Source organism: Vanessa atalanta, chromosome 6, assembly GCF_905147765.1.
Source record: "Vanessa atalanta chromosome 6, ilVanAtal1.2, whole genome shotgun sequence".
NCBI lineage: Eukaryota > Metazoa > Arthropoda > Insecta > Lepidoptera > Nymphalidae > Vanessa > Vanessa atalanta.
Window position 1 is genome coordinate 10542427 of NC_061876.1, and position 14614 is coordinate 10557040.

Here is a 14614-nt window from a genome sequence, read left to right on the forward strand (position 1 = left end):
TGGCGTCTATTGGCGTAATTATTAGTTTATTGTTTTTTATTTTTATTGATTATTTACATACAGTAAAGTGTATTTCATTACGACCAATATTATTATTTACACGCCCGCTATACTAGTAGGAATGTATTTATATATATTTAATTCATTATTATTTTTATTTCTGTCGTAGTTAATTTATATGTCCATTTGAACAATAACTATTAACAAAAATGTATAAATGTCTAGGTTGTAGGCTAAATAATAACATTATTATTATGAAACTTTAACTTATGAAAATATTATGATAATGTGTTCTTGATCATAAGATATAATAGCGCATAAATGTAGACACAGATGACTCTCTCTTTATTTCATGTGACGGTGATTAGCAGGACCAACGAATTACCCAATAATATAATCGAGATCGAGAACACATACGACGCCTCTCAAAATATTATAGCAATTTATATTACTTGCAAAATCACTGTTATAAAAAATAATGGAAGGCATATTATTACTATGTAATTATTTTAATACAGATGAACATGGAACGAACACACCGGTTATAATATTTTAGTACATAATTATACAATAAAAATAAGTAAAATGAAAGTAAAATCTATAATGACTATTATATTTTACTTGTAATAACTATAGATTTATTATTTATAATAAGTTACCCCTTCCTCTTTAAACATTTATCGTGATCCTATGGCTTTTTTAGGCGCCACACCATAACTAATACGAACGTGCGAGTCTGCTTGTACGTGTTGACCAAATTACAAATAGAAACTTGCATGTATCGGTATCGGTAGGTAGTGTATTTCTATATTATAGTTCTTTGTTGTCGAATAATTTCCTATATTTCTTAAAAAAGAGAGGAGGCCTTAGCCCTCAAAACTGTGAGCCATTTACGGGATCTTACTTACTATCAAACAATCAATGATTTCGTACCCTTTGTTTTCATGGTTAATAATAATAAATGGTTCTTTTGACGAAGTCAATGGCAATTGACTACATTAATTCAAATATTTTATCTCATATTCGTATTATGGATGTTGTCTGTGAGGTACCTATTGTATCGATGCTCACTAAAGTTCTGAAACTAGTTAAAAAATGTTAGTGAGAGCGAATTTCCTTGATTTATAATTCATTCTACTAGAAATATATGCCTTTTAATAGCTAGACCTATATGACAAAGTCGACGTAACGTCTTTTGATCAGTAGAGTACAATCGCGACCACTTTCTTGGTCTTATGGTCTTAATATAGAAACACCATACCATTCATGTGCTTTATTTTGAAATAATATTTCATAAAAAATTTCTCGATAGATAATTTATAACAAGGTTGATGTTGATGTGATTATTTTTAATAGACAGTATATCGCACTCATAATTCTCTTCTCATTAAACATATTGAGTTTCCTTCTTTGTAAAGTAAATTATTTTGTAAGAGTATAATTTTATGTAAGTACTATCATTATTTTATTGGTTTTGATAGGGAAACAAACAGCAAATATTACGCAAGATCAATCAAGTCTCCACTTAAAAACCATACATGCATTGCAAAAATAACGGAACTTTATTACACAATTTAGCAAAGAAAATGTAATATATAAGGCAAAGATCAAAAACAAATACTTCAAAAACAAAACTTTGAATTAAAATTAGGTTATGTAAGTAAGTAAATATAGTGAAAGTTAAACACAGGTCAGTATTGTTTGGTCACTAAAACGATCTATTTTTTCATAGTCGTATATTGTAATCTGCTCGTGGTTGTCATATTTCACAAATATATCTCATCGGTACCGAAAATAAATTATGTTGTATGCAGAAAGTTATTTGCTACCATAGAATCGGTTAGAATGGTATTATACTTTCTCATGATCCTATAAAAGGCTTCCTCAAGGGACGCTAGCAAACTCCGATTTTAATTCTTAACTATAATGAAATTTGTTACATTTAAATATGAGCATTCTTATTTTTACTTTCCAAATTTGAACACGTTTTGGGACATTAATAAAGTGGCTTTCTATAGTCGTCTAAGCATACTTACATAGCAACACACACACATGCCTGACCTGACTTGTTCGATTGATGTCGACCGATTTTGTTCACGTCCATGGGCCGTCACGTTCACGACACGGCCATGAGACACAAGCCAACTACGTAGGACATATAATAGTGTACGCTAACACAGATGCACTATCATAATTCGATTGGACGGCTAATCCGACACGACGGGAAAGAGTTCGGGCGCAGAACCAACGGCTTTACGTCCTTTTCAAGGCACGGAAACGTACATACTTCCAACTTCCAGAATTCGGGCTGTGCTGAGAATTTTTCGACAGAAAAAAACCAATAAATTTTTATCGACCCGACTTGGGCTATAACCCAGAAGCTAGGGATCTTTGGCCTTTTATCAAACTATTAGACCGACGAGCCATGTTGTTCGTTTAAAGACTATGTGAAGGACGACAAAAAAAAACCTTTGATTTTTATTAACAAATATTTAACAACAACGTAAACAATGTTGTAATAAATGTTTTTAGTGTGTTTTTTATAGTCTCTCGTATACTTGTGGCGTACTATTTTATCTTGCGCCTATCTTTATTCTCTTTATTATCAGCCAAAATTTTGATTAGGCGTATGTCATATGCTTAGCCTTTGTATAAAACAGAATTTTTTTACTATCTATATATAAAGTGCGTGAAACCTCAAAACCCCACTATTTATAATAAGAAAATGAAACAAATTGATTTTGACCAGTACATTGTAATTATGTGAATGTATAATAAACGTCCAATAAATCTTTTTAACTTAATAGCTTCTATTAACGATACTACTTTTTTATAAAATATATAAAGGTACCTAATTAAACACCATATATAAGCCATAAATAGAGATTAATATTCATATTGTGGTTCAAACGAATAGTGTTTCCGATGAGGTTTTTTTTTAATTTTTGTGTGTAAAGTCTACAGGCAAAATCTAATTATTATATATTCTGTCTATTTCCGCACATAACAGTATTAATTATTAAACTGTGCAACATAAAAGTGATTTAAAAGATATAAAATAAGGGCAATTTTGCAGTCACTTTTTAATTGTCAAGCGTCATTAGCGCATTTGTAAAAAGTCGCAGGATCGATCCTGACATCTTGGACTATTGTCGTCCCCACACCTAACACAAGTGATATGCTTAAAAGGAGGGGTACATAGGAATATCAGAATTTACTTCACTAATTTGGGGCATTCGTTTTAAAATAATAATTATTATTATTATAATTAAAAAATATTAATTGTCTACATTTTTCTACTGGGGTTTAGTCACAGGGTCTCTACTCTGACTAAAACCCAGTCATTAGGTGTTAGACATAAAAAAATAAGTCTTAAAACAAATATATAAATAAAATTCCATATATGGAACAAATTAAAATACCAATGAAATATTCGCCTTCCTAAAATAAAACACCGAATATAGTACTGCTCTATGGAAAAAAATGGAAAAAACACACTGGTGTTTGAACAGAACCCTAAAACTTACCAACGTTGAAAAACATATTGGAAAAAAAATACAATAGCTACCTATAAAAGCAGCGAAGAGCTTTTATTATACGCATATTTTCCAATAACACAGCGCAATGTTTAGTTTAAAAGATAAAATTGCAATAGTTACAGGTGGGGCCTGCGGTATAGGCGCTGCTATTGTTAAAGAATTTCTGCAAGAAGGTGTTAAGGTAAAATATAATTTAAAAAATAAACTTAATCATCAAATACATTATTTTTTTGTTATAAAATTAGTAGGCGTGCATAGGGCCTGTAGTAATTGTTCACCACCGCTCATAGACATAGGCGCTGTAAATTACCTTGGAAACTAAGATAACTAAAATGCTATATGCTATATCCTCATACCTGTCTAGCTCACACCCTACAAACCAGAACTTACCTATATTAAGAATTTCTGTTTGGAAGTAGATTGTGGTGGTGCCTACCCATATGGACTAGCGCAAGGTCCTATCACTAATTTTATCATTAATACCGTTTACCTATTTTTTTTTAAAGGAGACTAGACAACTACGCAAGACGTAATTATTAGTCTACAAACTAATAGTCACTCAAGATCTAAACCAAAGATAGACTAGTATTGGTGGCTAACTTTGAGTGTTTCAGTTTTGTTGATAGTTCTCCTCGTATTTGGCGTTTAAAACAAACATCGAAAATAACCCCCGATTAATATATTCATCAACAGGCACAGGATCGACGCGGTAGGATAATCTCAATTACACTTCAAACAATTTTGCTTGCTTGTATAGTAAAGTTTACTACGAGTGGTCATTTGTGGGGTCTCTACAAAAACAGATAAACAAAAACATGAACAAGAGGAGAGGAGGACTTTTTCTAGGAGTAGGAAAGACATTTGCAACTGCTCCGTAGGACATTTAAGCAAATTCAATAATATAAATTATAATGTATGTAGTATTTTAAATTAAAGAATTATATTATAAGCTTAAAAAAATTAAAATTGGCCACAAAAATAAAAATAAAACATCACTTTTGCGAGATAATAACGTTTTATAATTTTCAGCACGTTGCAATATTGGATGTCGATGAAGAGTCAGGTTACTCCATGGAAAAACAACTGGCAACAATATTTGGAAAAGATAAAGTGAAATTTATAAAATGCGATGTTACAATTGAGGACCAGTTGTTAGCTGCGTACCAAAATACAACTTCGGATTATGGATACATAGATATCGTTGTGAATAACGCAGGCGTAGCTGATGAAAGACTACACATGTTTAAAAGGACAATTGATATTAACTTTGTATGATATATTGACATTTAATAAATATATTCTTTCAATAAAAATACAAGTAGATTAAGTTATTGCATTGAACGATAAAATAAATTGTGTCACATTTCTTACAGACTGCACTATCAGCAAGCACATTGAAGGCTCTAGAACTGATGCGTGAAGATAAAGGTGGTCATGGTGGTACTATTATCAATGTTTCCTCAATCGCTGCTCTGTTACTGATAGCACCATCTTTATTCATTTACGCAGCTACTAAAGCTGCTGTACTTCATTTAACTTGTAGTATCGGTGTGAGTACAATAATATTTATATTATTTTTCCTCAAATCATCAAAGTGACACAAACATGATGTCCAAGTTTTTGAGTTTCTTTTCTACTGCTTTGATTTACATCATTTTTATTTTGTCAGAATTTTGTTACTTGTGCCTCTAAATTTAAAATTAAAGTCTATTAAAACTAAAGTGCATAAGCCATTAAGTCCAAGAAATTGTGCAGCATCGTATTTTTTGTGTGGTAGTAATATAAATAGGATCTTTTGAAGATAAGTCAAATGTCTTTATTAAGGCTTAAGATATATCAAAAATAATTTAAGCGATAAACGATAAATTGATTTTCCAGAAACAATCATATTTTGCAAAAACAAAAGTGAGGACAATTACTGTATGTTTTGGCTGCACAATATCTGAAATACATAAGAGATTGGGCAGCTTTGATGACAACATAGAAAAAATTGCAGAAATATTCACCGAAATAATGCCTCCCCAACCGTATGTCAATTTCTCTTGAATAACGTCACTAACGTGATGACGAATGTAATCTTTGTCTTAATAATAATGATAACAATTATAATGAAATAATGCTTTTCTTCGATTTGAAAGTCAGGAGAGAATGTTATAAACTATTATCTTATAGTTTGACTTCAGGGAAATATTAAGAATGCCTTCGGTTAAGGACAGTTTATTAGATTTCGAGATATGTTTTTTATATAATTTACCATTTCTTTATACAGAGCTGAGGCCGCAGCAATTGGACTCGTGGAAGCGTATAAGAACGGTCAAAGTGGAAGTGCATGGCTCGTAAAAAATAGCAAACCAGCAATAGATATAACATCAAAAATAAATACGGCCTACGATACTTTATCTGAAAATATTTTCGATTAGAAACTACTAATTCATTTTGTTCTCAATTTTTTATTTTTTTTACGTAACATTATTTTTATTTCGCATTTGAGAGCTTTACAAAATATGTAAGAACATAACGCACACATACATGTATTTAGAAATCTTATCTTAAGTGTTAATAATAATTGTACAATTTTCAACTGTGGGAGAGGAGAGGAATTTACATTTTCCTTCCATCCGGTGGAATAATAAAGCCGTTTAAGAATCACTCCCCTTAATCAGTAGATGTATAATTTAGAATCAGTTAATGTATTCTTGCAAGTTCTTGTATTACGTCGATATCTTAATATTATACTAATACATACAAGAAAAACTTAACATCAATTATTACGTACCGTGTATATCGGCGACAAATACAATTAAATATATTAATATAAGTACTATTTTAATTTAGTTTATTTAATAAATATATATATAATAAATAAATTTAATTTCCTTTTAGTCTAAAATATACTAAATATGCTGCATTCCTTATTTTACGTATATGTCTATAAATATTTTTATTACTATGAATACTGTTTATCGCAGGTGTAGCGAAACTGTATGGTTAATAGATGTGAAAAAAAATGTAAGTCAAGGGTTTATCCTTATCTGTAAACGATATCATAGAAAAATTATGAAAATAATAAACGTCACGTATAAGTAATAACAAACAGACGAATGTTAGAGGAAAATATTAACGGAAATCCCAAGCCTTTAAATTTAAAGGAAAATGGAAAATCTACATTTTGTACTATATATACCTACATTTCTAAATACCTACATTCATTAAAACAATATAATATAATATTTCGTTTCTCCATTATAACGTTTTTTAATTTAATTTTCTTAGCAGCGTGTGTCCAAAAAAAGATGTTCCTTAAATGAAAATGCGTACAAAATATAATACCTTTGCAGCGCAAAACGGCAACATCAGGTGACCTTGTACGCCTACTTAAGCGACGAAGCAGAATTAACATATTGTATCCAATATGTTAATTCTGCTTATAGGTTTTTTACTACTTTTCAGGAGAATTTTACAAATTATATTCTTTACATTTTTAATATTTAATTCAAAATATTCCATTTACGTAAACGTAATCAAAATCACCATCATCAAAATTAATGAAATAAATTGCAACATCCACGTCACTCAAGTTGTCAAGTTTTTGTATAAAAGCAGAGACTTAGTTTTCTAGTTTTCAAGATGATCCCAGACTACCTTGAACATTTTTAGCTAATACTCATATGTAGGTTACAATTAGGTCATACACACAAATTTGGAAATTTCAGCCTGTACATTAAAGCTGATTACAAGTTTTAAAAATGATTTAAGCCATAACATAATAAGTTTTAAGCGTATTGAAAATAAATGTTAATTATTATCCTTAATTTTTTGTCATGTTAATGACATATCTTTATATTTATATCTAAGTCCAAGATATATATTTTACAATTATATTTGTTGAGTGATAAATTTAATAAAGCCTATACAAAAATATCAATCATTATGCATAATAATTGAAAAGTTGCTCATTATTTTCTTCATTTCGTCTTTAATCAAAAATATCTCCTGCCATAATTTCATAAGCCTTGTCCACTCTATTTGTGATATCTTCAACTTTACACCAAACAAGCCATACACTGCCACTTTTACCAGTTTTGAAAGCGACGACAGCGCCCTGTGCCGCTTGCTCTACTCTGTGAACGTGAACAACATACACTTTATGACATTTTATTTCTATTCCCAAAAAAACTAGGGCGCAAAACTTATTATAATATTTTTGTCATTGAACTTGTAATTTGAATAACTATAACTCTACTTTAAATTAATTAATTATTTTTTAATAAGATTAACTTAACAAAGGTATTTTAATTGCTGCTTAACTCTAAATCAGCCAATAAAAAGTAATTTTGTAACCACGAGTTTCACTCGGTCATATCAATGCACCACAATAAATTATTAACGTGGATAATGAACTTACGTTTGTATAGGATCGTACTTCATTACTTTTTGCATACTTTGTGTTAATTTGTCGTCAAAGCTAGAAACTTTCGATATCATATCTGTTTCTGTGGCACCAAAACACATAGTTATTGTTCGAACTTTTGTCTTGGCATAATATGCTTCTTTCTGTGAACAAAAAAAACATTGACCTTAGACATGATTATCAGGTATTTTATTTGTTCTTCTAAGAGCTAGTAGAGTACACTATTTCTGCTCCATTATGCATGAATTATTTCGTCTGAGCCTTATTCGATGTGTAAACGTTACGTCAAGTTATTTCCTTCCCGGCCGAGTACGAGTAGAATTATAATCATATATATACGCACATAAAAAAATAGTGGTTGTGTAGAATTTGAAAACCCACCTAATATCTAAGACATGCAATCAGTCATGTGAATATACTTTTTAAACTAGACGGGATTCCGAAAATTTCGGAATCCCGGAGGATTGATATTTCCAATCCGATCCGAATTTACGATCTCGAGTCGAGATTGCATTCCCTAGCTATATCCTAGTGGGCCAGCCATAAAAATCAAGCATTAATAAAACCTTTACCAAGAAACAATTCTTTCAAAAGCATAATGAAATTATATAATTTGTCATTATTAACATAAATTTAAATAAAGAAGATATATATACCCCAATGCTCGATGTAAAATGAAGGATCGCTGCTTTGGTTGCCCCATATACGAAGACTGTCGGTGATAGTAAAGCCAGAGCGCTAACTGATGAGACATTTATTATGGTACCGCCAATTCCGCCTTTGTCTTGACGCATTAATTCCAATGCTTTTAGAGAACTCGTCACAACGGCAGACTTAAAATTTAAAAAAAGAACTGTTTATGCGTAAAAATTAATAAACAAATGACTGAAATAAAATATAATTATCACACTATCATCCTATTTAGTGATAATCCCTTTCAACGTAAACGAAAATGGTATTTGACTGACTTAGCTATAAATCATATTTTTTCGAAATAATCTTTGACTAGTCATATATGTTATATATCATATAAATATGTAATTATGTTTAACTAACATGAATTTGCAATTTTAAATGTTGAGAAAGAGTAACTACTGAATTTCTTGCCGGTTCCTCTCGGTAAAATCTGCATTCCGAACCGGTGGCAGCTTCACTTAATATAGTTTGTCAAATAACGATTCAAAAGTGTTCGTAAAATCCTACTTGAATAAAGTATTTATATTTTGTTTTTTTTTGTTTTAGAAAAATGTTTGAGATCGCAGTACATTATTACGGCTGTTAGTCAACCAAATTTAAGAAATTATGAAAGTTAAACTTTAGTATAAATTCATGGTTTATTACAAAGTTTATTTCAATTTCCTTCCGATGAATCGCATCATTCGCTATACCAGCATTGTTAACAACGACGTCAATGTAACCAAATCTCTGCAATGTTTCATCGAAAGCAGCATTGAGTTCTTCCTCTTTCGTGACGTCACATTTCATGAATTTCACTTTATCTGTATGATACTTTTCTGCTAATATTTTCTCCAATGCTTTACCGGAATATCCATCAACGTCTAATATCGCAACAAACTGTAAAAGATAGAACAATAATTAAATACTTGGTACCTAGATGGGCTTTGCGCAAGCGCAAGGGTACCGCCAAACAGCAGTACTCAGTATTTTTATGTTCCAGTTTGAAGGGCGAGTGAGCCAGTGTAACTACAGGCACAAGGGACGTAACATCTTAGTTTCCAAGGTTGGTGGCGCATTGGTGATATAAGGAATGGTTAATATTTCTTACAACGCCATTGTCTGGTGACCACTTACCAACAGGTGGCCCATTTGCTAGTCAGTCTAAAAATATCATTAAAAAAAAATTGATATCTCGTTGGTCTAGTGACTAGCTTATAAGGTAGCCCGAGTTCCTGGAACTGAACCTTTAAAAAATATGTATCTTTAATAAAGTGATTTTCAAAATCAGCTTGAAATTTTTAAATTTGTCAGTATCTATGCTCCTGTACCTCGAATATCACGTAAAGGTGACAATTCTGTGCCTGAACTCTCTGGTCGTTTTGAATTACAATCCCGTCAGACTATAAGAGTGAGCAAATAAAAAGCGCACCCGTGGTCAAGCAGTTTAATATTTCCTGCACATTTTACTAATCTCTCTTCAGAACGATCAATTAGGCCGAAATTGGTGAAGACAAAAACGAAGCGATTTTTTTTTTCTATGAAATATAAAGATTCAATCGAATTATCATAAATAATTCGAAAAACGCGTAATATTCTATCTATTCATGGATATCAATTATTTTCGTCTTAAATAAATAAATACAGTAAATAAATAATAAATATATAATAAAATAAATATGTACAGTAACTTAATTTGTCAAGTAATTTCTAGACACTTATGCTAAATTAAAATAAATGTGCAGAAAGTTAAAGTAAATTACGTTGAATGATTTTTTTGCTTTATGTTGTAATTACTAACAGTTATTATTTCAGTAACAGTGACCGAGATGCTCTTGGCTCTAGTAGTTAAAAAAAAAAAAACAACTTTGTTGTGAATTTCCATATAAATACATCTATACAGATGAACTTAAAAATCAAAACCGTAATAATATGATCCAAATCATTTTACGAAATAAATTTTATAGAAGAATTACTCATTAAATATAATAAGATTTTCCATTTAAACCCGTATATGTCGTAAGAGACAAGTATTTTTATTTGTAAAGCGTATCTATCCATCAATACATGTTAACCTCGACATCATTTGTCAATAATTATCGATCATGTTAAGAAATACAAAACAGATATATCAAAATTATACGGTACTTCTTTAAAATTACAGACATAATGATAATATCAGAAAACAATTCACAGCAAACAATTCTCCAGAAGTGATAGAATGATATGGCAGATTACGTGATCACTAAAAGATCAATTTAACATAACAGGGATAGGTGTTTTTAAATTTATTTTTACCATATCCTTATATTGCATAATCATGTATTTTAGAATAATTTATTCATAGCTAAATTTATACAATTTACATCTGAATAATACTTGAAAAGCCTAAAAAAATTTTAGGTAGATTGTGAATATGTCACAGCTGGTTAAGCTCCGCTCGAGGGGACGTCTTGGAGCCTATTCCACTATGCTGCTTCTTATGGTGCCCCACCCACTTAACAGATATTATAATAGTATTGTTGTGTTCCGTTCTGAAGGGAGTGGGAGAGAAGAGTGAGCCAGTGTAAATACAGAGGCAAGGGACGTAACATCTTATCTCAAAAGCCATGTAAGGAATGCGTAATATTTCTTACAGGGCCAAATTTCTATGAGAGGTGGTGACCACATACAATCAGATGGCTCATGTGCCCGTTCAGATCAATATTACTAAAAAAACCCACAGGTAGAGGTTTTCTGACGATGATATCCTTCGTTCACCGCCGAACACGAGATGAAATCTTATTATTCTTAACAAGTGATTTATATATATCAAATTTAGAACAATAAAATATTTGCATTAGGCTCTTTTATAAATTATCTTCGTCATGATTTACTTCTAATATAAAAAAAAAAATTATATAAGGTGCATTACTCGATACAACATTATATAGATGATAAAGATACGTACAGAAATGTAATTGTTTATTACACACACGTAAAAGCTTTGAAAAAAATTACCTGTATTCAAATTTATTACCATTCCGTTAAGCTCACTTTTCAATAACAGATTTGAAAGTACCTGTACGAATCTACATGAATAGAGTACATTTTGATTTTTAATAATGATAAAATTACCTTGACTCCTTCCTCTAGCATTTGGTGAGCAAGGGCCGCACCTATACCATTTCCACCACCGGTTATAATTACTACTTTATCGATCAGTTCAAACATGATTATGACACGACTACCTTCTTTTAACTGATATACAATACTAATATAATCCTCTATTTAAAACTGTTAATAAATTTTAAATTGTCATAAAAATTTTCCATATCTCTTATCTATACATATAATAAAATTGGAGTGTCTGTTTATAATATTAAAATACTAAATTTTACTAAATGCATATGTATACACGGTACATATACCAAAGTAACATTTTTTTTCAATTTTTGTCTGTCTGTCTGTTTGTTACGGATAATCTCTGGAACGGCTGGACTGATTTTGACGGGACTTTCATTGGCAGATAGCTGATGTGTAATAAGGAGTAACTTAGGCTACAACTATATTTAAAGGCGCACGAAGTAGCGGGCACAGCTAGTCTCATATAAGATTTGAAGTGTATGTATGTTTAATAGAGGTTAACGTTTCACTAATCGTTATAAAAGAACATAATTATCATACATTTTAAATAGAGTGGGTCTAAAGCGCGTCTACAAGCGCGGTCTAAATAAATTAAAATAAATATAGTGTATGTTCGTAAAAAATTTAAAGTCTTTTGTAGAAATTATGACGTAGGTATATATACTAATATTGGTACTAGAAACAAGCATATTTAAGCTAGTTACTAATGGTACCTGACTAAATTAGTCAAGGCAAAAGTTAATAACTTTTTTGTCAGGGAATGTATGCGCTTTTACGTAATAGGACGTATTCATGAGCCGAATCTAGGTTTATTCCCAGAACGTTTAATCTAGGGCTAATGCCTATTATTTATGGACCTGAAAATCATAAGGACCTCGCATATAGACGCGTTTAGTACAAAAAAAAAACTATTTACAATCGTATTGTTTTGGTAATGGTACAAAATACGAGCATAAAACCGGAAATTTGCCCGCGTCATTATAATATCATATTAATTAGTATAAATCATTGCTCAAAGTACATAATCTTTTATTTTAAAATACTAAGTGATTGTAACAAGAGCTCCAGTACTTTTTGTCGCTACTTTCTTGATAATAATTGTATGCAAAGTAAATGAAAATGTTTAGTTTAGAAAATAAAGTTGCTATCGTTACTGGAGCAGCCAATGGTATCGGTGCAGGCATTGTGAAAGAATTCCTTAAAGAAAATGTAAAAGTAAGTCCTTACAAATATCTTAATTAAAATAAACCTTATATCAAATGTGATATTTAGTTGGATAGAAGCTTAGATAATGCGGACACTACCTAAAACAAACTCTCACAGATGGACGGAAAGTTGTCTGTGAAAATTTAAAACCCTAACGACAGAAAGGGCACTTATTCCATCGACACATAGAAACATTTGTTCTGCTGGGGTTTTAATCAGATCCCATTTACAGTTTAATGAATAATTTAAAGTACTGACAATGTTGGATCCTATTTTAAAATACAAATAACAATAATTTATTTTATATCTTTCAGCACGTGTGTATGTTAGATATAGATGATTCTGCGGGAAGAAAACTTGAACACGATTTATCGCTTATTTACAGCGCTGATAAAGCTAAGTTCTATAAATGTGACGTCACTAAAGATGAAGAATTATCCGCAGTTTTTAATGAAGTTGTTGAAAATATTGGTGTGATTGATGTTGTTGTGAATAACGCTGGATTAGCAACTGAAAATATAACGACATACAAAAAAGAAATAGATATAAATTATGTGAGTATTGTGAATAAGAAATGAAGGCGCTAAGTGAGTTTATTTTAACTGCATACTGCGTCTGGACATACTTTATGTCAATTTATCAATATAATTCTGAGGATACTTGTGAAACTCTTGTTTATGTTCGAGCAGAAAATAAACAATTAAATGTAACAAGAAGATAAGTATTAATTACAATGAAACATAACTGAGAATAAAATGAAATTAAATAATAAAAACAAACCATTAAATTTTTTTTTTTTTTTTGTTCAATTTACATAAACTGATTATGATGGAGAATATATTAAAATATATTATTCTGCGTCTTTTTCGTTCATTTAAATATTTCTAACGATAAGTGTATCTATTTTTGTAGTCATAAGGTTATTTTTCTGTAATAATATTTTAGGCTGCAGTTGTGTCATCTACATTTAAAGCCTTGGACCTAATGAGGACGGATCGAGGCGGAAAAGGGGGTACCATTATTAATGTTTCTTCAATTAGTGCTTTGGCGCAATATTCGCCTTTTCTTTTCGTATATGCATCGTCGAAGAGTGCAGTTCTTCATTTCAGCAGTTGCATCGGGGTAAGAAATAAAGTATAAACATACCTTTTTATAAAAATTTAACGTCATTTTATCTTCAAGTAAATATCGAAAAGTGTGCACGCACAACAATGATTTCTGTTAGTCTGCTTCAGATCTTCTTTCAAATTATATATTAACAAGATAATGATCAGCGTGGTGGTGAGTACGTCATAGTCACTCATACTGCAACTACAGACGTCTCTGAAAGAATTGACTTTACAGGTTATTTAACGCCAATATGCCGACAGCATAATTATAGTAAATCAGAATGTAGCATTATAATAATTTTGTTTAACCATAGAATAATCTATGAGTCTAGACGGGCCTACACAAAGTCCATCCACCATAAAAATATACATATTGTTGTGTAAATTATTATACAAGTAATTGCCTATATTTATCTTAAAATGTGTTATAAGTTTTTATCATATACTTCGTTCCAGATGAATAATTATTATCGTCATACAAACGTTCGCGTAATCACAATATGTTTTGGAGCAACTGACACGGACATATTCGAAAAATGTGCCTCATT

At 30.8% G+C, this 14614-nt stretch overlaps 1 protein-coding gene across 1 annotated transcript; it reads left to right on the top strand.

Annotated features, from left to right (window-relative positions):
• Window positions 1–3616: 3616 nt before the first annotated feature.
• LOC125064689 (15-hydroxyprostaglandin dehydrogenase [NAD(+)]-like) lies at window positions 3617–14097 on the top strand. Its single transcript, XM_047671872.1, has 7 exons — window positions 3617–3720; window positions 4569–4808; window positions 4913–5089; window positions 5418–5566; window positions 5809–5947; window positions 13272–13511; window positions 13903–14097. Exons 1-7 carry the CDS (start codon window positions 3625–3627, stop codon window positions 14095–14097), a joined length of 1236 nt encoding a protein of 411 aa, XP_047527828.1. The 5' UTR covers window positions 3617–3624.
• The last annotated feature ends 517 nt before the right edge of the window (window positions 14098–14614 follow it).